Source organism: Mastigoproctus giganteus, chromosome 10, assembly GCF_048544385.1.
Source record: "Mastigoproctus giganteus isolate SK-2022 chromosome 10, ASM4854438v1, whole genome shotgun sequence".
In the NCBI taxonomy this organism is placed as follows: Eukaryota; Metazoa; Arthropoda; class Arachnida; order Uropygi; family Thelyphonidae; genus Mastigoproctus; species Mastigoproctus giganteus.
The window spans coordinates 1,675,886-1,700,002 of NC_143584.1; the positions used below are offsets into that span (position 1 = coordinate 1,675,886).

General features: G+C 37.1%; 1 protein-coding gene across 1 annotated transcript in view; it reads right to left on the bottom strand.

Moving 5' to 3' along the window:
• Positions 1-15,119: 15,119 nt before the first annotated feature.
• LOC150078623 (uncharacterized) overlaps positions 15,120-24,117 on the bottom strand; it is a 68,708-nt gene continuing 59,710 nt past the window's right edge. Inside the window, exon 6 of the mRNA XM_090382337.1 lies at positions 15,120-15,743. Coding sequence (XP_090238463.1) covers positions 15,120-15,743 — 624 coding nt within the window. The remainder of the gene's footprint in view (positions 15,744-24,117) is intronic.

Here is a 24,117-nt window from a genome sequence, read left to right on the forward strand (position 1 = left end):
GCAACGATCAATCGGAAGAGGCACCAGATTGTAAAGACTATCCGCATTAGTATTTAATTACAATTAGCATTTTATGATAGCCCATGAAATCGAATAGGTGACTTGGGTAGCTTTGTAGTGGTACTGACCAATTGTCCGTTGTCCGGCATTAAATATACTTACACGGTGATTAAAAATTAGATGTTTATGGATATTAGTCCAGTGTGCTTCTTTTGAGAAAAATATAGTGATGCAATTTACGTGGCCGCTACAGTATACAGTTTAATTTGTATTGTATGGCATATCATGGGCTACAGTTAGATTTTGCCTGCAATAACAATTATAGGTTAGGCAATTACCCAACACCCGTCATATGAATGTTACATATGGTGGTTAAAATATTGGCTATAAAATGCAGACTTTATTGATACAAATTAATCTCGAAACTAAGGTATGCAGCCATTTAGTGTTATGCCCACTTCTATGTGTCAAGTCACTAGATGTAAAGCTTCCCTCAGAATTTAGCCTAATCTACCCTTTTACGATCTTAAATTTTTCGCTCAAGTCCCCTCACAAATGTCTAGTTTCCGAAACACTAACTTACACATTTTAAGTCTGCCCTGATAATAACACGCCCTTAACCAATCTTGTCGTTCGCCTCTTTGCCGGCAGATGCACATATTTAGCCATTCTTTTTTTTTTTAAGTAAATACTGTAACTTCCGGTAATCAGTGACTCAAATAGATAATAAACTCATTCATTTCAGATGAAGCTGGTCTGATCACTTCAGACCAGCTTACTTCAACGATCACTTCAGTTCATTTTAGACAATTACATTTCATAAATAAAACTTTGTATACTAAATAAAAATTAAAAGCTACTCAAGTGTATGCCAGTTACCAGTGTGTGTGTGTGTGTGCTCTGATTATTCGTGTTTGTTTAGTGTTTTAGCGCGCTACAATTTATAGATGCAAGGCTAACCGGAAGGCTCTATTCGTGGAACTCTATTCGTGGCAAAGGATATCGCGGCACCTGGAAAACGCACACTCAACTCCTGAGATATGGCACAGTAGCAGAAGCTACTTACGCTCACTTTCGTCTCACCCCAACTAGGAAATAGTGCTGACGTAAGAACAGAAGCTTAGATTTTACAGAACAGCTGAAAAATATGACAGCAAAAACAAGACAACAAAACAGAATTAATTAATTTCCTACCTCCACAAATCCAAATTACCGTGACGTAAAGCAAAGGTTCCCGCTACAATAGTTCATGGTTCTATCACAATATAGACTCCTTTAGAGGAAATTCTTAACATCACTTCTCTTTGAGATATTTTTAGATATTTGCACTATAGTACGAAGGGCTGTCTTTTAATTCCTTACAACGCGCGCGCACACACACGTAATAAGGAATGCTACTGTTATCTCTGGGCAAGATTCGACCTCACTGATTATTCCATTCTAAAATTGTAGTTTCTGACCTAATTTTGACTATTCGAAAAACGTAGAAGTGTGATCTTCCGCACCAAGTACACAAATCATCCATAAAACTGTTTTTTGATGCACTCTGAAAAAAAAAAAACCTTTTCACTAATGAAATTGTTTTTCTGTGGCTCCATCTACATTAAATTGAAAATAAAAGAACTCATCGATAATTATTTTAAATATTTAGTTAGATTTTTGTCTAAACCATTGTTTATAATGCGGACTAATCAGCAATACTACTACTGTACTTTTAATTCTGTACGTCTTGTTTTCCTAATCTTTTCAACAGTAACTAAAAATCGTTCAACGATTAAATTAACTTTCTATAATTTAGGAAATACAGTGAGACAAGCGAACAAACGTGTAAATCATTGGAATTGTCACTTGTTCAGAGAAATCCAGGAATGCACAAACAGAACTACCTTGAATCAGTTTATTTTAAATCACTTAAAATATCAGCGATCAAGAAAAATGAAATTTATAGCTAATGAAGTGGCTTTCATTTTGTAATATAAATAAACTTTGTTCGTTTATACCCCTAGACAGCCACTAAGAATAAGAATTTATAAGATAGAATACAAGAATAACAGCGTATTTAGCAGTTACTAACAGGAACCTTCCGACTTACGTAAAGGTTGCGTTCCGCGGAACGCTATGTAAGCCGGAATTTCCCCCATGCTTGAACAGCACTCGCAGCTGTGCTTGCTCGATTGATTGAATCAAAAAAGAAACGTTCAACGAACATGTAAATAGAATTATTAATTGTATTTATTCAATTTTTTATTTCATGAACAGGAAAAATTACAAAAGCATGCAATTTAAAAAATTTAAAAATTATAAAAAAAGAGAGGAGACAGGCATAACGTCAGTAAGTTTTACCTCTTGAGCATCGTTGCCAGAATCGACGTCTTCCGCTGATAAGTACGCCGCTGCGGATTGAGGGCTGTGGAGATTTAGATGGGGTCAGCCGCTCAACCTTACGAAAGAACATATTAATGGATGTCTGGACAGTTGCTTTTTTCTTTTCATCGTAGATTTCTTTGTAGCAAGCATATCATTCACCCCTCTGTTAACTTTTAAGAATCGTTCGCTGTCAGGATCCATCTTCTCAAACCTCGCCATTGCCGATGCAATTTCACGAAATGCCATTACCGTCTCTTTGGCGATGAAGCGTCTCGGCTGCTCATTTGGTTCATCTAGAGCTTCGTCAGCATTTTCTTCTTTCACTATTTCTGCCTGCAAGTCAATATGCTATTCTTTAGATAATTTCTTCTCTTCTTCCTCTATTAACTCCTCCACGTCTTTGGCATCAACCTTCAACTGAAGTAGCTCCGCAACCTTTACAATCTTGTCTGTAACCTCTTCATATGATTCGTCTTTTTCAAATCCTTCGTAGCCTTTTATGTGCCGTGGGCATATTTTCTTCCATGCGCCATTTAAACAACGTTTAGTAATTTTCGCCCAGGCCGTATTAATGTTTAAGATGGCGTGGTAAATATTGTAAGATTTCCAAAAGTCTCTCAATGTAAAATTCAACGTAAAATTTTTCTCATCGTCTACTGCAGACAATGCCTGAGCAAATGTTGTCCATAAATAGTATGCTTTTAAATTCGAAATAACACCCTGATCCATAGGTTGGATGAGTGAAGTCGTGTTTGGCGGTAGAAATATGACTCTCACGTTCGAATAGAAATCATCTAGATGCAGGAGCATGTTCAGGGGTGGGCAGAAGGGGCATGTCCCCCTCCTTAACCCTAATTTTTTTATAACGCCTCCTGCGTTCTAAAAAACTCACTCGTCGCCATGCCCCCTCCCCCTTACGATGACACCTGGACATGGTCGCCATCCCCTCCCCCCCGTTACGATGATACCCGGATACGCCACTGTCTAGATGTGTAGGATGTCCAGGAGCATTATCTAACAGAAGCAAAATCTTGAAAAGAACGTCGTTGTCTTTACAATATTTTTCAACTTCGGGAATGAAGCAGCATTTAAACCAATCCTCAAAGAGAGATATTGTTATCCATGCTCTCTGGTTCGATCGAAAATGCACGGGTAGGGTGGCTTCATTGATGTCCTTAAATGCACGTGGATTTCCAGAATGGTACACAAGTAGTGGTTTTAATCTGTAATCCCATTAGCCCCAAGCAAGAGGTGGCCTTTTGACGCCTTGAAACCTGGCATTGTATTTTCCTCTTTGGCAATTATGTTCGATCCGGCATTTTTTTCCAATACAGAGCACTCTCGTCAACGTTAAAAATTTGCTGCGTTGAATAGCCGCCTTCATCAATAATTTTTCCAACACATCACAAAATTTCTCTGCAGCTGCAGAATCGGCACTGGCGACTTCACTGCATACTTTAACGTTGTGGAAACCTTGAACGGAAACCAACGCGATGCTTGAACCTATTAAACCACCCGTTGCTTGCCACGAACTTGGGTTGGGGTTCGCCGTACTTATACTTGATATCTTTATAAATATATATATATCACCCCCCCCCCCAGCTTACCACTGTCCAGGGGCTGGCTCTTGAGCAGAGCAACAAAGAGAGTTAATAAAATAAAATAATACTTGTTGCTTTTGTTTGAATGGTCATTAGACTCAGGGTCGCTTGCCTCTGAATCTGATTTTCCAGCCATATTATTAACAGCTGTTCAATCTTTGATATAGTACCTGAACGCTGTTTTGTGATCAATGTGTACTGTCCTTTAAAATAGTATTCACTGTTGAAGCAGTGAGACCTAATTCCTTTGCAACAGATGACAAACTTTGTCCTGCTTCGTACTTCTTAATCATTTTCATTTTCATTTCTAAATCAATTTTGTTTCGTTTCCTGGCACTACCACAACTTGAACTTTTCGTTGGTCGCTTTCCCTTCATCATTGTAAATCATTGTAATACGTAAATAGGAATGAAGAGAAGTTTCTCAAAATGTATTTTTTATATGATTGAATATTTCAGTGAAGGGGAAGTCATTTCACCACAATACCATAACGTAAAAACCCACACAATTGTAGTTATCGGTAATATCGCAAATGCAATAAGATCGAGTTTACTACCCGTTTATAATTAGATGCAATAACAGAAAAGTCCAATAAACCGGAAAGTGAAAATTGTTTTTATTGTTTTTTGGTCGTGACCTCCAGAAACGTGCTTTAGAAAAATATCACAAAGGCATTCAAAATTGATTCTTATCACCGAACATATGATAACGTGTAAGTGTAGTGAAATTTCCATTATAAAAATGATCTTTTAGAGAGATAAATAGCTTAGTAATATAGCGAAATTTTCAACTTCCAAGAACTTGGAACGAATTACAAAAAAAACAGTGTTTTGGGTACATTTTACGATATTTTCACGATACCCCCATTTAATCCTACGGGATGCAGAATACGTTTCCACAAATTTTTTAAGTTTGCACCGGCCGGCAAAAACTTACGTAAAGTCGAAAATCCGTAAGTCGAGTATTACGTAAGTCGGGGAGTACCTGTGTATTGTTATGCCTCGCTTTTGACTACTCGGCAAGTTATTCAAATGACAATCTTCACGATAAGATATAAAGGTTTTTGTTCCAACACGAATATTTAAAATCAGTAATACAGGAATATCTCATATAGCGCGGTTTCGAACAGCGCGGGTTTCGCCATAGCACGGTTTACAAATTGAAAAAAATTAACTGCGTAACACACCAATACGTTTGATATATATGTATGTATTTTAATGCCAGCACATAGGCCAATGCGTTATGGATTCGAGGCCACGCTGACTGTTTTCACAACTCCCATTATATACGGACTCTGCTAGCTTTGACAGATTAGTACTCTAGATTCCGAGGGGTGAGGTCGTTGATTGTGCGTAAGCTGTACATGTTTACTAAAGATTATTTTTTAAAAACGTTACACCTTTGTACGTAAATATGAGTGGAAAGAAGAAATGTAATGGCGCTGAGTGTTCTTCTAGATCCAAACATCGAACGAGGTATGAAAAGTAAGGCAGGCGTTGCAAAATGACATTCGATGTTATAAAGAGATGTATGCAGATAAAAAGAAGGAAAAAACTGTGCAAACTAAGCTGATCAGTTATTTTTCAAAATAAAAATATAGTACATCACTTATATTCTTTTGGTATGTACATACTGCAATAGAAATCATTTGTACTGTATTTGCTATTTTTCATTTTAGTTTCTTTTTTTTGCAAGAATTTCGTGTGCATCAATTTATAGTAAACAAACACCTATATATTTTTGTAACTCGACCCATATAATCAAATTATCGGAAAGCATTACATTAAAATACCTCGATCCGCGCGGTTTCTCATAGCGTGGTATTTTTTTGGCACGAATTAACCGCGTTAAGCAAGGTATTCCTGTATAACGTTTTAAAAATTAGTGGGAAGTGAAACGTGTTTGTAGTTTCTGCCGGTCGATTATGTTGATGTGTTGTATCATTGTAAAATAACAGGATCAGACAGAATTATTCTATTTTTATATGATAAATATCTATACCGTAACTGTTATTTATACATGTGGGCGTTTGGATTGTATCGCGTCGCATCCACTGAGTGGAGAGAGAGTTCGGCCTTATTCCAGAATATGGTGCACCTCCAGACTGCCTCATTCTTAGGGTGTTTAACCCCTTCCCGTTTTAAAATACGAAAACGAGTTCCTGATTTTAAAACACAGGAACTAACACTAACCTTAATTGGTTAGGCATGTCAATCACTGCCTACTTCCTCTTCTCCTCGCCGCCATTTTGGAAGGTGCCCCACATTAAGTGATGGGCAAAAGGTAAAAGCAGAATTGGAATGTTTACAGATTTTATTGAGGCTGAAGGAGTAGATTAACATACAGGGAAATTGCAGATGCGATTGAATTCTGGCTGTCATGATTATTCCATGGCAAACTAATAACTATTAGCATTTTTATTGATAGTATCAATTTGAGAACCAAATATTAGATAGAAATTTAAATTTTAAAACTATTTTAAATGAAAGTTTAAAAATGATTCTGAAGTAAAACTTTGTCTTGCAAGTAATACTTTCTGTTTTAAATATAGGAGAGAAATGGTAAGATATACTATCATCATTATTGTATGTACATATATACCTGGATATCAAATTACACAGAGAGCTTTGGGTGTTCACTTTTAAATTTAAAAGTGAATGCCCAAAAACAATGGAAACGGCAAGTTTAGATAGGATTCTAGAGAACAAAAAACATAACTCTTTCGGATGACTTGAAAAAGTTACTGTGTGTCCTTCAGTAAATAGGTATAAGCTGACAGGTGAAAAAACAAGTATTACGGATATAGCAGTGAGGTGTATGCATAAAATAAGGCCTCTGAGTGGCTTAAGCAGAGTCTGAATTTGGATGGATAAATATCCATCCGCATTCAGAAAGAGGGGTTAAATGCCCATTCAGAAAGGGCAAAATTATTCATTCTGTTCAGAACAGAAGAGATCTGGGAAATAATATCGCACTATTTTGCCAACTACTAACATATTTTTTTTCTGTGTCAGGGCCAGACTAAGGTGTTCCTACACACCAGGCAGAAAGATTATTTTGGCACCCCTTTGCATATCCTAGAAATCTGCATAAGATCTTGTAAAAAAAAAAAAAAAATCCCTCCCTTGCTCTTCAGCATCTGGCTGCCATATTAGCCTGTGCCTTAATCTGGCACTGGTATGTGTCCCAACTTTTGTGGTGGAAACCCTTGCTTTGGCCACAGCTGATATGTAAATAGAGAAAACAGGATGACATTATACTCTAATTTTAGTCAGCAGGATAATATTCAGTACATGTTCAATCTGTAAAATACAAGTGGCTGATTTTTTTGTCTGGTGTCTGTATTTAAAAAAATAAAATAAACAAATAATAATAACCCTCAGCTATTGGATCTTCTGACCTTATTAATAAAGCAGTCAGGTTGCATTTCAGATGTTGGATCTTTTAGACAACAAAAGCTTCCCACATCATCTTCCCCCTCCAATACTTTGACTAGTCTTCCTTGAATTTATTCAAATAAGAAAGGCACCTCGGGTGGATGGGATCTATCCAGTTATACTAAAGGAGACAGCAAAGGAAGTAAGCAAACCCTTAGCCATAATTATGAAAACTTCTTTTCACTTAGAGGAGGTCCCAATGGACAGGAGATGTGCAAATGTGACCCCAATTCACAAAGGAGGATCAAATGGTGACATAAGTAATTACAGACTTGTTAGTTTAATTTCTGTTCCAGGGAAATTAATGGAGGCACTGGTTACAGAAACACTGCAGGATCATCTAGACAAGACTTCAGTTATATCTCGGACACAGCATGGGTTTGTTAAGAGGAAGTCTTCTCTGACCAATTTTATTGGATACTATGTTTTCACAAAGGAACTGAATGCAAATATTTGCATTCAGTTCCTTTATATACAATATACGATAACTGAATCCAAATATACGATAACTGAATGCAAATATTTGCATTCAGTTATCGTATATTTGGATCTAGCCAGCGGGTGGTTGGTTGGTGGAACAGACTTCCATCCCTTGTAGTGGAGGTTGATAGCCTAAATAAGTTTAAGGCTCAGCTGGACAGGTATTTTGAACGAACAGAGGGGTGAAGTGGAAGTGGGTTTTTTTTTTTTTTTTTGGCTGATGCTGCATAAGCTTGCTTTCTTGCATCAAATGCCTCTACTAATGCTAATGCTAAGAGAAAGGATATCTGAACAAAATCAGAACATACAGCTGATGGGCAAACTAAGAATCTTAGTTTGCCCATTAACTGTATATCCTGAATACATCAAGGGCTCATAAGGTAACAAAGTCATGACAGACAATGAGCATAAGGCAAAGATTTCAGTCTGTTTACAGCTGCAGTGCAGTATATAATTCTTTAAATATGCTGGCTCTGTAGGCTCTCACATAGCAGTTCACTATTAATTTCTATGTTGTTGAAGAAAGTGAGTACGTTGCAAAGGAACATATGCTAAAAGCTCAAACGGTGATCAAGCCTTGCACATATTGAGGCTGCCAATGAAATCCGATGGCACCTTTGTGGGTGTGTAACCAATGTTGATGTCAGAATGTATCCAGTTTCCCTTTCAGTACTTTTTTCAATTGTCAGGCTATTTCTTGTGGCAACAGTGTACTTCCAAGATTTAACTAAGAATGCTGTGTAAAGGTACCTCTGGAGATAATGAAGGAATGTCTTACTGTTTTGTTTAGTATTAGCATTGGAAAATAATGAAACAAAGCAAGCTTATACAGCATCAGCCAAAAAACATAAAGAAATAAAGATAAACAAAATGATAAACCTTTAAACATCACCCATGCATCCCCTCTAATAATATGTCTAACTCTTCCTTAAATTAATTTAAACTACTCACTTCTACAACAACACATGGAAGTTTGCTCCAACGATCAACTACCTTATGGCTAAAAGCAAATTTTCACACATCTATCCCACAACCATCCTTCCTCAATTTAAATTTATGCCCCCACCTTGTGTGTTGTCTGAGCAAGAGTTCAGCATGGAATCCAGTATTCAAGGCTGATAAAGTCATTAAGAACAAGTGTCGATGCCCAAATGACAGAAGTATATATATATGTATATGGAGAAATACAAAGTTGATAGTATAAACCAGAGCTATAATGCTCAATACATTCTACATTGATTTCAATATTTTCAAAAGAATAAGTTTACTTCAATATGATGTTCACCTCATATTGAGATAAACTTATCTTATTCTTTTGCAAATATGGAAAAATATAACTGCATCTTTGCACATACTGAGTAACTAATTTTGTATTATAGAAACCCACCAATTCTTGCCATAAATTCTAAAAAGCAGCAAGAGTTTTCTTCCAAGATGCCTTGAAGTGGTCTTTGAACATAGGGGTGCTCATCCCAAATGACTCCAACATCATGGTGATTCTTCTTAATCTTCTCAGTTACTATTCTGTTTACAGAAATCTGTGTAATTTTTCTTGTATTTTGTTAGTTAAAGAGATCTGTGCTGTTTTCAAGGCATGTGGCTGAAAATTAATACCTTGAAGATACAACAAAAGGGCAGTTATTTGTTGCTAAGCATTTTGTGAGGTAATATTAGTTTGCCTTTTCTCTCTGAATAGATGAACAGTTTGGGATCATCTGCATACAACATGGTATTCTGATTCTCAGAGGGCAGCAGATCAATGGCAATTTCAAAAAGAGTAGCAAATAAAACACCCCCCTTGTGGTACTCCTTGGTTAATAATACAAAGGTGACTCCAAATGTTTTTGTAATCATATGATTTTATTAAAATTACATACTTCACATTTTTAGTTTCTCAAAATATTCACCCTTAGCATCAGTACAAGTTTTCAGCCTAATTGAACTAAATGAACACCAGAAGTGGCTAAAAAGTGTAAAGTCAGAGCCGAAGTGTGAGCCCTCATGCTGCCATGGTGAAGCAAGATCCCTTTAAGTTGGTTTTTTTTAGAAAGTTTTATTTTTAATATATTTAATGCAAAAATAATGGGGCTAAATAGGAAATAGAGAGGTTAAGAATGCAATTTTGTTGACTGCACATAAAAAACATAAGCATTTTGGTGATCCAGTGTTATATTTTGCCATTAATACACTCCTACTTACTCCCAACAACTAACAACTAATGAAATCGACTTCATCCTCACTAACAAAAGATATATTGTGAATGATGTTACCGTCCTGAATAAGGTAAATGTTGGAAGTGATCACAGAATGGTAAGATGTACACTTGATATAGATGTAGGAAAGGAAAGGAAAAAACTGACTCGAGTAAATAATACAAAGGTCTTTGAAATAACGGAGGAGGAGAAAAAGCAGTATGTACTGGAACTTAAGAACAAGTTTGAGCTTCTGCAGACTGCTCAGGACCAAGATATCGACGAGGAATATTACAACTTTCTGAAAGTGATAAAGCCCAAGAAACCTATAGGGAAACAGAAATCCAAAGAAGAAAAAATTAGTCAAGAAACACTTGTCATGATGAACCAAAGACGACAAATGAAGAGCAAGAAAAACACTGATAGGGAGAAAATTGAGTATACTGAGTTATGCAAAGCCATTAGAAAGAGACTCAGAGAGGACATAAGAAGATTTAACACAAGAAAAGTAGAACAAGCATTAAGGGAAAACAAAGGATTTAAATCAGCAGCCATGAGCAGTAATACAGAAAGACAAATGATACTGAAACTGAAGAATAGCGATGGTGTACTTATAAACAGCAGAGAAGGCATAATTCAAATAGCAGAAGACTACTATAGAGAATTATACAAGGAGCGAGGGAATGATACCAGCAGTGGGGAACATGGATTGCAAAGTAGCAACACATACGACATACCCGATATTCTTCCTGATGAGGTAGAACATGCATTGAAGAAAATGAAGAATCGGAAAGCCCCGGGGGAAGATGAAGTTACTGTAGAGTTGTTAAAATTGGGAGGAAGAGACATAACACAAAAACTGGCAAGGCTCTTCACAAAGTGCATTAGAAAAGGTGTGATGCCTAAGCAGTGGAATAATGCAATCATAGTTTTGCTGCATAAGAAAGGAGATAAATCAGAAATTGGAAATTATAGACCAATTAGCTTGTTACCCCATATCTACAAGTTGTTCACAAGGGTCATTACTAACAGATTAGAAAGAATACTTGATGAGAATCAACCGAAAGAGCAAGCTGGCTTTAGGACAGTATTCTCAACTATGGATCACCTTCACGTAATATCACAGCTAATGGAGAAAGCAAATGAATATAAAACACCATTATGCCTGGCATTTGTGGATTATGAAAAGGCATTTGACTCCATACAGCATAAGGCAATGTTTCGGGCACTGGAAACACAAGGCATAGATACTCCATATATTATGATTTTGAAGAAAATATATGAGAGTGCTACATCCTTTATTAGACTAGACAAAGACAGTAGCAAATTTAAAATCGAGAAAGGAGTTCGACAAGGAGACACAATATCTCCGAAGCTGTTTACTGCTGCCCTTGAGGAAGCTTTCAGAAGATTAGACTGGTCGCAGAAAGGAGTCAATGTGAACGGAGAGTACCTAAACCATTTACGATTTGCAGATGACATTGTGGTCATAAGCCACGATCCCAAAGAATTAGAGGAAAATCTTAATCAGTTATGCACAGTTAGTAAGATGAATATGGCTAAAACAAAAGTAATGATGAACAAGTATGCCACGGAAAGGGAAATAATGATTGAAGGAGCAGTAATTGAAAAGGTGGATTCATATACTTATCTGGGACAAGTTATTAGCTGTAATAATGATAAATGGCTGGAAGTCAAGAGAAGAATAAATTTTGGATGGATAGCATTACTGAAGAGCAATATCCCAGTTTGTCTGAAACGTAAAATAATGAATCAATGTATACTCCCCACCATGACTTATGGAAGTGAAACTTGGGCACTCACCAAAAGAATGGAAGAGAAGCTAAGAACTACACAGCAAAGAATGGAACGAATTATATTGGGAATCAGACTGTTAGATAAGAAGAGAAACACATGGATTAGGCAGCAAACTCAAGTAAAGGACATTCTTATCAAAACTGAAGAACTAAAATGGTCTTGGGCAGGACACATAGCTCGAAGACATGATGACAGATGGACTAAGAAAATAACAGAATGGTACCCAAGAGGAGCTAGAAGAAAACCTGGAAGACAAAGGCGGAGATGGATAGATGAAATTCATGAGTTTTTGAGTAGTAAATGGATGGCCAGTGGTCAAAACAGAAGGAACTGGAAAGTTGCTGAAGAGGCCTTCATCCTGCAGTGGATTGAAAATGGCTGATGATGATGACTTACTCCCATTATATTTTCTATTATTATATAAAGTTTGTTGCTAAGCTTTAATGTTGTTGACATTAGGTAATTTATTAACATTAGGAGTCATTGTGAGAGGTTTTTAATTTAAAATAAATGTAAAACATCGTATAATCCATGATATCAGTACAGAATTCACTTTCAAAATGGCAAACTTAAACAAATTCAGTAATCACGTGATTTGCCGTTTTCTTTTTTTGGCATTGATCTCAATGTGCCGTTAGCTGATCTCATCTCAATGTGCTGTTATTTCGACAGTCTACTGTATACTACTCACTGTTGTTCTTTCAATGTTCTAGTTTTACAATTTCTAAAAATTTACCCTTTCTGAATTAAAATGCAAACATTTGTTTTCCAACACTTATGGTTCAGTGACTTTTCTTGGATGGAGGAGTTATTTGAGAGTACCAAACAGTTTATTGTTGCTTTGTTTCAAAATTGTATATCCATGTTTCGTTGCCTGTAACAATATCATAAATCACCTTGAATTTGCCTTCATCAAACTGTTTAAGCATGAAATGACATACATTTTTCAAGAGCAACTTTTTAATCATCATTCAAGCTGTAAGGCACCTATCTGCTAACAAGTTTCGTGTACTATAAATTATTTGAGGGCAAAGGCCTCATGCTATGAGGTAGAATTACTAACATGTAGGTTAGTGCAAAAGCATCATTTTAACATAGCCATCTACCAAAGTAGTTTAATTAATTAATTAATTAAATTGGCATCGATTTGGTTATATCTCATATTGTGAATGCCTTCACAACAAGTTGCCATGGTATTGTACTACGTTGAATAAATAACACTTCACCAGTGGAGAAGACTACTGTTATTTATTCTCAGCGGATATCACCACCCAGATGGCACCATTTCAAAGCTTGCTGGCTTCTCTTCGGTGGGTGGGCAGGTACCCCAGTGTTGCAATAATGACAACCCAGTTATGAAGAGAAGCCAACAAGCTTTGAAATGGTGCCGTCTGGGTGGTGGTATCCGCTGAGAATAAATAACAGTAGTCTTCTCCACTGGTGAAGTGTTATTTATTCAAGGTAGTACAATACCATGGCAACTCGTTGTGAAGGCATTAACAATATGAGATAAACCAAATCGATGCCAATTTAATTAATTAATTAATTTAACTACTTGGTAGATGGCTATGTTAAAATGATGCTTTTGCACTAACCTACATGTTTCATGTACTTTAAATGATCATTAGTGATAATATTAATTGCTGCTGATCCAATGCCATCTCTTTCTAACTGCTGTTTTGTTTTTTTTTTTTTTATGAAAACCCCAAACACGAAAGGTATCAAAACCTATAGTACTTAGTACCGTGCATGGGTTGAAAGAGAAGTATGGGGGGGGGGTTGCCGGAAACTTTGCTCTAGAGACTAAACATGGGTTTCACCACTTCAAACCTCCAATAAGCAAAGTGGTGGTATTGCACCGGTTGATGAGTCATCTACCAACAATTCCTAGATCTTCTCTAATTAAAAATCTCCAGCTCAATTTTTTCAGGTGTGACAGCTGTTGATGGCCTGAGTGAGAACCTCACTCAAAACTGGTTTTTCCAAATTTAAATTCTTTGAACCAATTAAAAACTGATCTAATTGATAGCATTTGATCCTCTAAAGCATTTATTAACCTTTCATGGGGTTCTTTAGCAGTTAGATTTGATTTAAAATCACAGAAAATCATGGTGCATAAACTTTGATGCTTAATCTCCCTTTTAGTTTACCCAATCTTTAAAAAAATAACAAGCACCTTGTCAATAAAATCACATCCTCCAGCAGAAACTATTTGAAGGATTCTGATTAAACTTGGCATTTAGGGTAAATAAAGAATATAGATTTTAATGGTACTGTTTATTTATATTTATTTTTATTATTTAACATCAATTACAAAAAGTTTTTGGAATCACCCTTATATATGTCATAGTATAATAGTCTCAGGAAACAGATGATGCTGAATGAGTGCTGCTTAAAAAATATTTGAGCAGAATCAATAAATTTCCTGTAATTCTAAAGTGATTTTCAATGATGGTTAAAAGAGTCAAGATGGAGATTCTGTGGTAAACAGACTTTATATAAATAAAAATCACTACCATTTGAGCTTTGTAATCTAAGGCTTTTTGGATCCTGAAGAAAGTTTCTAGGTGTTTTTGTTTATTGATTTCTTTAGAATAACTGTATATAGGTATGGGGATCTATTGGCCAAAACAATTACCTGCTCAAGTATTGATTTTTCAAATATTTTGAGAAAGTTTCGGCTTACTGAGATTGGTCTGAGTTTTGTTTGCTATTTTTTGGTAACTGGATAAATGAAGTACTCTTTTCAGATTCTGGGCAGTTTTCCAATAGCCAGGATTTCGTTAAAAATGTGTATTAAGAGGTGCAAACTGACCCATGCAAACTGACGACATGCAAACTGACCCATGAATGGGTCAGTTTGCATGTCGCACACCATGGAGAGAGAAAAAATAATAATTCATGGAGAAACCTTACTCTCCTCTGCCTGAAATCAGTTGACTGGTCATCATCTTTTCCATGGATCTTTGAAGAGGATATTAAAACAAGAACAAAAAGTAGTCTTGGTGTAAAAATCTTTCATTCATGTAAAGCAAAAAATTGTCACACTGTTGCTGTCTCAACTGAGATAAAAGCTGACCCATAATAAAAAATATATAAAATTTAATGAAATTTGAATAGCATAATATTATAAAAACTTTTCATTATCCACAAATATTTGTACAGTTTTGCAGTGATAAAATTAAAAATAATTTTTTACAACAATTTAGTCACGATTTCTAGAGTTATATTTCTATAAAATTTTCATTATCAAGCAGTTTAAAATTCAAACATTTATATCTAGTTATATCTTTCTTCCTGATGTCATGAACATGTTCAAATAGCTTCCTTATAACTGGAGCCAGAGGGGGGAAATTTCCCATTCTGGATAATTCATCATCATAGTCCCATTGTAACTTTACAGTAAGAATGTGGGCATGCCGTTTGGGCATTCCGAGATTTAGTCGAAGCTGTAAATCTTTTTCTGAATCTGCTATCATCTCCTCCCTGGAAGGAAGTGTTACATGACCTTCAAGATATTGCAAAAATAACAATGTCTGCTGGTGGTATATCGGAAAGGGAATTATCTTTGATGTCACAGCCCATATTGCCATGTTTGGAAATTCGATATTGAAGAGGTGTTTATATAATGGTGATACCTTCTGATCATCTATGACTAAGTGGCAGTCTGGATGTAGAAAAGGATAGCTATATTTATATCCTGTGCAAATAATCAAAATATCTGTTGGATATCTTTTTCCATTTAAAAAAATTACTTCCGTTTCAGAGAGTGACATTATTCCTACTTCTTCCCTCAGATTTGGTATTGCAAAGGTGAAGTGTCTGTTTAAGTTATGGCTTATAATGACCTAGAAATATAAAAAATTAAATTAGTTCTGCTTTACTGAAAATCTGGTTAAATTATTTTTAGTATAATTTCTAGTTTTAATAACATATTAATGAACACAGCACTTTATATTTTAACTTTTGTCTTCACAAATAGCTGCTTGTTAATTAAAATTTTCCTTGAATTCTGTAATCCCAAATGTGAATAAAAAACATAAAAGAAAAAACACAAACTCCAATTTACAAAAAAAAAAAAAATCCCAAAACAGGTCTGAAACATTATCATAACTGTGCAGGACTGTTGAGAGTTAACTGGACCTCTTTTGTAATATTACTTAGAACAAATAAATGAAGAATTTTGCTCAATATTTATGCAGTGAGAAATGTTCAAAGAGCTGCACATAGCATGCTTGCCACAGGGTTATACAGTAAGATACAGTAATATACAGTAAGATTTTTAAAAAAACACCACGTGTGCACCACCTAGTATGCATTCAAACCATAAGACAAAGGGGAATTTTCCTGGAAGAAAAGTGCATCTTATGGTTCACAAAATATGGTAATTATCAGAAATTAAATATAAATAAAAGGAATAAGGAAAGGAAATATTCTTCAGTAGAAACCCAAAAGGAAAAGTCAATGGAGGCTGTCCTAGAAATACTTGGAGAACAAACAGATCTGATCTAGAACTAAATATAATTTTGGAAAATGTTGGAGAATAATAAATAGAATTCATTATTCTCTAACACTGTGCAGAATACATAGCGGCCTACTTTTGACTTTCAAAAAGCTGAAGGTCAGGAAATTCTAAGCAAGAGGAAAAACAAATTTTTGAGGCAATACACACAAAAAACAGAGGCGCCTCCGTAGCCAGGTGAGAAGGAGCAGCAGTGCGTAGCACACGCTTCTTGATTAGACCGGGATTCGAGCCCGTCACCATCAAATACGGAGGATGCGGAAAGGTCAGGGAATGACCACCGCATATTCCCTGAACAATATGGCCTTAGTTGCTAATGCTCCTAAAAAAAAAAAAAAAAACCCAAATAACAATAACAAAAAAACAGGAGGTTTTGTAAAGTCCATACTGCACTAGAAATTAAATTGCACTAACAAAATGGACATTTTATATTAAAATGCAGCCACAGGCCTGTTTACTAGTACAGCATGCTTTCAAATATTAGCTTACCTAGGATTTTTCTGTCTGTGAATTTCTGTTTTGTTTGTCTCTTAGACATTAGCATTAGTAGAGACATATGATACAAGAAATCAAGTTTATACAGCATCAGCCAAAAAAAAAAATTCCCATTGCACCTATCCATTCACTCCAAAAGATTGTCCAGTTCTTCTTCGAATTTATTTAAGCTATTGACTTCCACAACGCCGTTATGCAGTCAGATGGTATGCCTCCTTCTAACATATTGCATCCAATCTGAGCCATGCAGGTTGAATTTCGATTCATCAGAAAAGATGACGGTGTCCCATTGCTCTTTTGTCCTTGAAACGTGTTTTAGCCCAAACAAGTTGCTTCTTCCTCATTTGTTGGGTCAACAAAAGCTTCTTCTTGGGCTGATAGGCATGCAGACCAAATTCTGAAAGCTGTCTTTGGATGGTTCGTGCACTTGTGTTTCGACACCAGAGGCCATCTCAAAGTCCAGTTTTAAATCAGGAGCACTAGCATGGCGATTACGATGTTCCAAATATCGATCTTGGGAAGGCGTAGTCACTCTCTTATGGCCTGATCCAGGCCTTCTCTTCACATCACCAGTTTTGTGCTTTAATTTCAGCACTCGGGATACTGTTCACTGGTGGCAGCCTGTTTTATCAGCGATAGCACGTGTAGAAACCCCTTCTTTGTGTCAACTGAACATATTAGCATTAGCATTAGCATTAGTAGAGGCATATGATGCAAGAAAGCAAGCTTATTCAGCATCAGCCAAAAAAAAAGAAAAAAAAAAAAAAAAAAAAACAACCACTACTCCCATTTCACCCCTCAATTCGTTCGAAATACCTGTCCAGCTGAGCCTTAAATTTGTTTAGGCTATCAACTTCAACAACAAGCGATGGAAGTCTATTCCACAAACCAACTGCCCGCTGGCTAAAGGCGAATTTCCGCACATCTATCCGACATCCGTCCTTCCTCAATTTGAATTTATGCCCTCTCAGGTGATTATTCTGAGCAAGAGGAAGAATTCCATCGGCATTGAGCATGCTCAAGCCATTCAAAGCCTTGTACACCTCTATCAGATCACCTCGGCGATGCCTAGTCTCCAGGCTCTGTGATTTGCAAAACTTAAGCCTTTCTTCGTAAGAGCAACCCTTTGTTCCATTCACTAATCTTGTTGCCCTTCTCTGTACTCGTTCCAGCAGCTCTACATCCTTCTTGAAATGAGGCCTCCAGACCTGTATACAGTACTCAAGGTGTGGCCTGACCAATGCCTTATACAAGGGAATAATCACATCCCTGTCCCTGCTAGAAAAATTCCTGTATATCATTGACAAGACACCATGAGCTACTCTTGCAGCTCGTCTGCACTGCTCAGAGAACTTCATATCTGCCTGCACAATTACCCCCAGGTCCTTTTCATTCTCTACCACTGTCAGCGTAGTACCACAGAGTTGATACGTTGATCTGGGGTTACTGTTTCCCATATGTAGTACTTTACATTTGTCAATGTTAAACTTCATTTGCCACCTCTCAGCCCATCTGCTCAACCTTTCCAGATCCTGTTGCAGCAGCATAGTATCAGTAGTGTCCTTAACAACCCTGCCAACCTTTGTATCGTCTGCAAACTTGGACATTAAGCCTGATACACCATCATCAATATCATTTATAAATACAGAAAACAACAATGGACCCAACACTGAACCCTGAGGAACTCCACTAATAACATTAGTCCACGTTGAGCAGTGTCCATTGATTACCACTCTCTGTCTTCTGCCACTCAACCATCCCTTTATCCACAGCAGCAATTTGCCTCGAATGCCACACTTCTCCAATTTGTGCAGCAGTCTTCCATGCGCAACAGTATCAAAAGCCTTTCTAAGATCCAAATATATAATATCAAAGTTATTCCCTGCATCCAGTTCTTTTGTGACTACATCATAGTATCCAATCAAATTGGTCAGACAAGACCTGCCCTTAACAAACCCATGCTGTGTCTGAGCTATAACTGAATTCTTGTCCAGATGATCCTGCAGTGCTTCTTTAACCAGTGCCTCCATTAATTTTCCTGGAACCGAAGTTAAACTAACAGGTCTATAATTACTTGTGTCAGCCTTTGATCCTCCTTTGTGAATTGGGGTTACATTTGCACATCTCCAGTCCATGGGTACCTCCCCTGAGTCCAAAGAAGCTCTCATAATTATGGCTAGGGGTTTGCTTACTTCCTTTGCTGCCTCCTTTAATATAACTGGATAGATCCCATCCACCCCGGGTGCCTTTTTTATGTTTATCCTCAACAATTTCTCCTCCACTTTCCTCTCAGTTATTAGAAAATCATCTAGCTCACTGCCAATGTTTACTTCACCTACGACATTCCCCTTCCTGAATAACTCCTCATGTGTGAATGTAGATGCAAAATACTCGTTTAGATTGTTAGCCACCTGAGCTGGATCCTCAACTGTTGAACCATCAACATCCAGTGGACCAATCTGATTCATCCCTTTCCTTCTTGAGTTTAAATAGGTAAAGAACTCTTTTCTGTTTTTCTTTGCATCCTTTGCCAAGGATTTCTCATAATCTGCCTTTGCCTGCCTAATCTCCTTTGTGACTTGGTTACAGACCAACTTATATCTATCATAGGCTTCCACGTCACCCATTAATTTGTATGTATCCCATGCATTTTTCTTCTCTGCCATATGTCTCATTAGTTCATCTGACAACCATTTAGGCCTGAACCTTGAACAATATTTCTTGGTTGGTATGTAAAGCCTGGTAGCTTCCAAGATTAGTTCCTTGAATGCTTCCCATTTTGAATTTGCTGTTGGTAACATCATCAGTTGGTCCCACTGTATAGAATTTAAATACTGTCTCAGACCAGCATAGTCGCCTTTACGAAAGCAAAAACCCTTCCCTTTACCTCTGATGGTAGTTACCTCCTTGAGTAAATCCCACTTCAGCACACTGTGATCACTGCCACCCAGTGGTTCATTTATCTGCAGATTCCTAATGCATGAAGAATCACTACTGATAATCAGATCAAGAGTATTACTCCCTCTAGTTGCCTCCCGAACATGCTGGTGTAGAAAACAATCATCCAATAAATCCACAAAAGCCTTGCTAGTGTGTGAGTGACCAATCCACAAATTCCAGTCAATATCTGGGAAATTAAAATCCCCCATTATAAGACTCTCTGATTTACTGGCCCACTCTATTTCCCTGTACAGTATCTTATTATACTCATCAGAGTCATTAGGCCTATAGCACACTCCTACTCTCAATTTTGATTTACCTATGCTTATGTCACACCAAACTGACTCAACACTGACTCAACACTCATATGGAGCCATGCTTACACCTCCACAAAACAGGATACTAATGAGCATGTATACCCTTCCAATACCGTATTTATAGAAACGGCTGATGACTTGCAATTACTGTCTAATGCAATAACTTTGCTTTGTGACAAACAAAATGACTGTAATCAAAAAATATCTTATGTTTCACTACAAATGTTACTTTTTTTAAGGTGATGCAGTTTTTTGTCCATCACTGTAGAATAAATCATTCACAAAGACCAAAGCCAATTTAATCCTATTGTATTTGAATGTAAAAAACAATCAATATGGAGCATTCTTTTAAATAAACTGAATGATCAGAGAAATAGGTGCTTACAACTATTTTGAAGCAAAAATCATTAAAATTTATTATTATTATTATTATTATTATTAGCATATGGTGCAAGGAAGCCTGAGGCTTGTTTGTGCTGCACCAGCCAAAAAAAAAAAAAAAAAAAAAACAATTCTGAATTACCCTGAGAGAGTGGTTGTTTGTTATTTGGTTTTTAGGAGCATTAGCAACTAAGGCCATATTCCTCCGGGGATATGCGGTGGTCATTCCCTGACCTTTCCGCATCCTCCGTATTTGTTGGTCACGGGCTTGAACCCCAGTCTAATCAAGAAGCGTGTGCTACGCACTGCTGCTCCTGAGAGAGAGAGAGAGAGAACAAGAATCAGAAGTAGAAGGAAATCACCAAGAAAGAGAAGAACGATGATATCCAGCTCAGGCCCCTGGTTGTGCCAAGCCCATACTCACCAAATGAGAGCCCCTGGGGTAAATTATATTTCTGTATTTTGTAACATCATACCTGATGGTTGTAGTCATTACATATAACATTACAAAATACAAAAATAACCTGTATATATATTTATTATTATGCCATTCATTAAAATTATATTTCTGTATTTTGTATCATCATACCTGATGGTTGTAGTCATTACGTATAACATTACAAAATACAAAAATAACCTGCGTATATACTATTACGAAATAAAAAAGTAACCTGCATATATATTTATTATTATGCCAATATTTTTGTTTAATAACTAAGATTTTATTATTTCTTTATTTATTTTTACATATAATATATACAGCAGGCATGTACCCAGTTAAAGTGTGTAACAGAGCATAAAAAACAATAACAGAACAAATATTGTACAAAAACATAAATAGTAGAATAATACACTTTGTACAATGAAAGTTCATTCAAATAGGAAAAGTCCAATTCAAGGAAATAAAAAAGGTATTCGTGACATTAAGTCCAAGGCCATGAAGAAAATCACAGAGAGAAGATAGCTGTAGGTGGCATCATCATCCACACACACACAGTTATTAATCAGTCCACACTAGATTTTGAACAGGTAAAGAGTAGAACACTTGCTTCTTACCCTAATGGTAGCCGAGCATTCTGGTCTCTCGACAAAGCTATTGGCCGCAACTTTTGCCCATTTCTGCTCCCATCTCTGTCAAACCCATATGATTCTGTTGTCACTTCAGCCAAGGATAAAGCTGATCTGCTAGCATCCAATTTTTCTTCCAACTCATGTATTAATGATTTTAGTAAAACATTCCCAACACGTTCCATTCAATGCCTCCTGTGGTCTTCCATCAAAAGGATGTCAGAAGGATTTTGACAAATCTTGATGCTAAGAAAGCTCCAGGTCCTGATAGTATTTCTCCACTTGTTCTCAAAACTTGTGCTCCTGAACTTACCCTTGTTCTTTGCCACCTTTTTTCACTTTCTTACTCCAAAGGTGTTTTTCCTTCTGCTTGGAAATTTGTTCACATCCAGCGAGTACCTAAAAAGGGTGACAAATCCCTCCCATCCAATTATCGTCTCATTGCATTTACTTCTACTCTTTCTAAAGTAATGGAGAAATCAATTAACCACCAACTCTTAAACTACCTAGAAACCTTCCGTCTGATAAACAATCGCCAGTATGAATTCCGTCAGTGTTGATCCACTGGTGATATTCTGGCTTATGTTACCCATTTATGGACAAATTCAATGGAAAATTTCGGTGAAACACAAGCAGTTGCTCTTGACATCTCAAAGGCTTTCAATCATGTTTGGCATAAAGGTCTTCTAAACAAGCTTCCATCTTATGGTTTGCCAACTGTTTTTAGTAATTGGTTATCCAGTTTTCTCTCTGATCGCTCACTGAGGGTGATGGTAGATGGCTCTCTGTCTTCTAACTTCTCCACTAATGCCGGTGTTCCCCAAGGTTCAGTTCTTTCCCCCACTCTTTTCCTCTTGTATATCAATGACCTTCTTCCATTGACGGGAAATCCTATCCATAGTTTTGCCGATGATAGCACATTGCATTCAACTTTCCATTTTGAGAAACCTTGTCCAGCTCAATCAGCTTCAAGTTCTCGAAAATCTGCTGCCAATTCCTTAAATGCCGATCTTCAGGTAATTCTCCAGTGGGGTAAAGACAACTTAGTTGATTTCAACCCTTCTAAAACTCAATCTTGGCTTATATCTCGCAAAAAGGATTCTTCTGCTCCTATGCTTATCTTTAGTGACACTCCGATTTCTAGGCAAAATGATATATCTCTTTTGGGGATTACCCTGACTTCTAATCTCTCTTGGCACAAGCACATTACAAATATTGCTTCCTCTGCATCTAAAAAACTTGGTTTTCTCTTTCGCTCTCGGCGTTACTTTTCTCCCAAACAGCTGCTCACTCTGTATAAATCGCAAATCCGCCCTGCCATGGAATATTGTTCCCACATCTGGGGTGGTGCCCCCAAAACCTCTCTCAGGCTTCTTGATTCCATTCAGAAGAGGGCAGTTAGGTTAATTAATGATTCATCTCTAACAGAGTCTCTCCACTCGCTGTCTCATAGACGCACTGTTTCTGCTGCATGCCTCTTCTACAGATACTTCCATGGGCACTGTTCTTCTGAATTGGCTTCTATAATTCCCACTCTCTCTCTTTCAAAACAGTCCGAACACGTGCCGCCACCAGCCAACATCCATTTACTGTCCAACTTCAAACCCACAGAACCAACTTTTCATCTTCCTCATTTATTCATTCAACTGCCGTTTTCTGGAACAACCTTCCTTCATACGTATTTCCTGAAAATTACAATCTACAGAAGTTCAAGTCCAATATCAACAAATATCTTCTTTCGTCTTCTCAACCTCCAACCCAAGCATGGTACTAAGTACTATAGGTTATAATATCTCTCGTGTTTGGGGTTCTCATAAAAAAAAAAAAAAACCAAGTGGAAAAGACCCAGGTTTGAATCCGATCATTGATGCAAAGAACTTTATGCTTTTTTCACTCTGTGGCTGAGTTAGTCGGTCTCAGGTGTGGATAGCAAGGTTCCTCCCCCACCCAAAAACCTTGTTCCCCCTTAGTTTCCTGAATATGTCAAGCTGTCTTCTAGATTGCTAAAAAAAAAAAGTGCCACAGTTGGAACCTGAAAATCTATACTTCCTTGAATATAGATTTTCATTTTCAGTTTTTCTTGAGAAATCTATACTCGGTCCTTGAGGTTGTCACAGACATTCTCTCAGATATGCCAGACAAGCTGTACTTGCTACCTGGGAGTCTAAAATGCTGACGGAACTGATATTCGGGTGACACTCAAGTCAAGTGGACCCAATTTCGGCGACGTCCGGATGGTCTGTGACAGCCAAATCCTCTGCTCGCACCTTCACGATGGTGGGACTGTTAGTAATCCTTGGTATAACCTCCATGCACAAGTACATGGTGGGTGTGAACCAACGTAAGCAGGGGTCAAGGTGTGGCACCCACACCACATGCAGGAATGCCGCCCCTCTATGTTACCAGGCAGTATTAGGTGGTAGATGACTCTCATCAACTGGTGCAATACCACCACTTTGCTTATTGGAGGCTTGAAGTGGTGGAACCCATGTTCAGTCT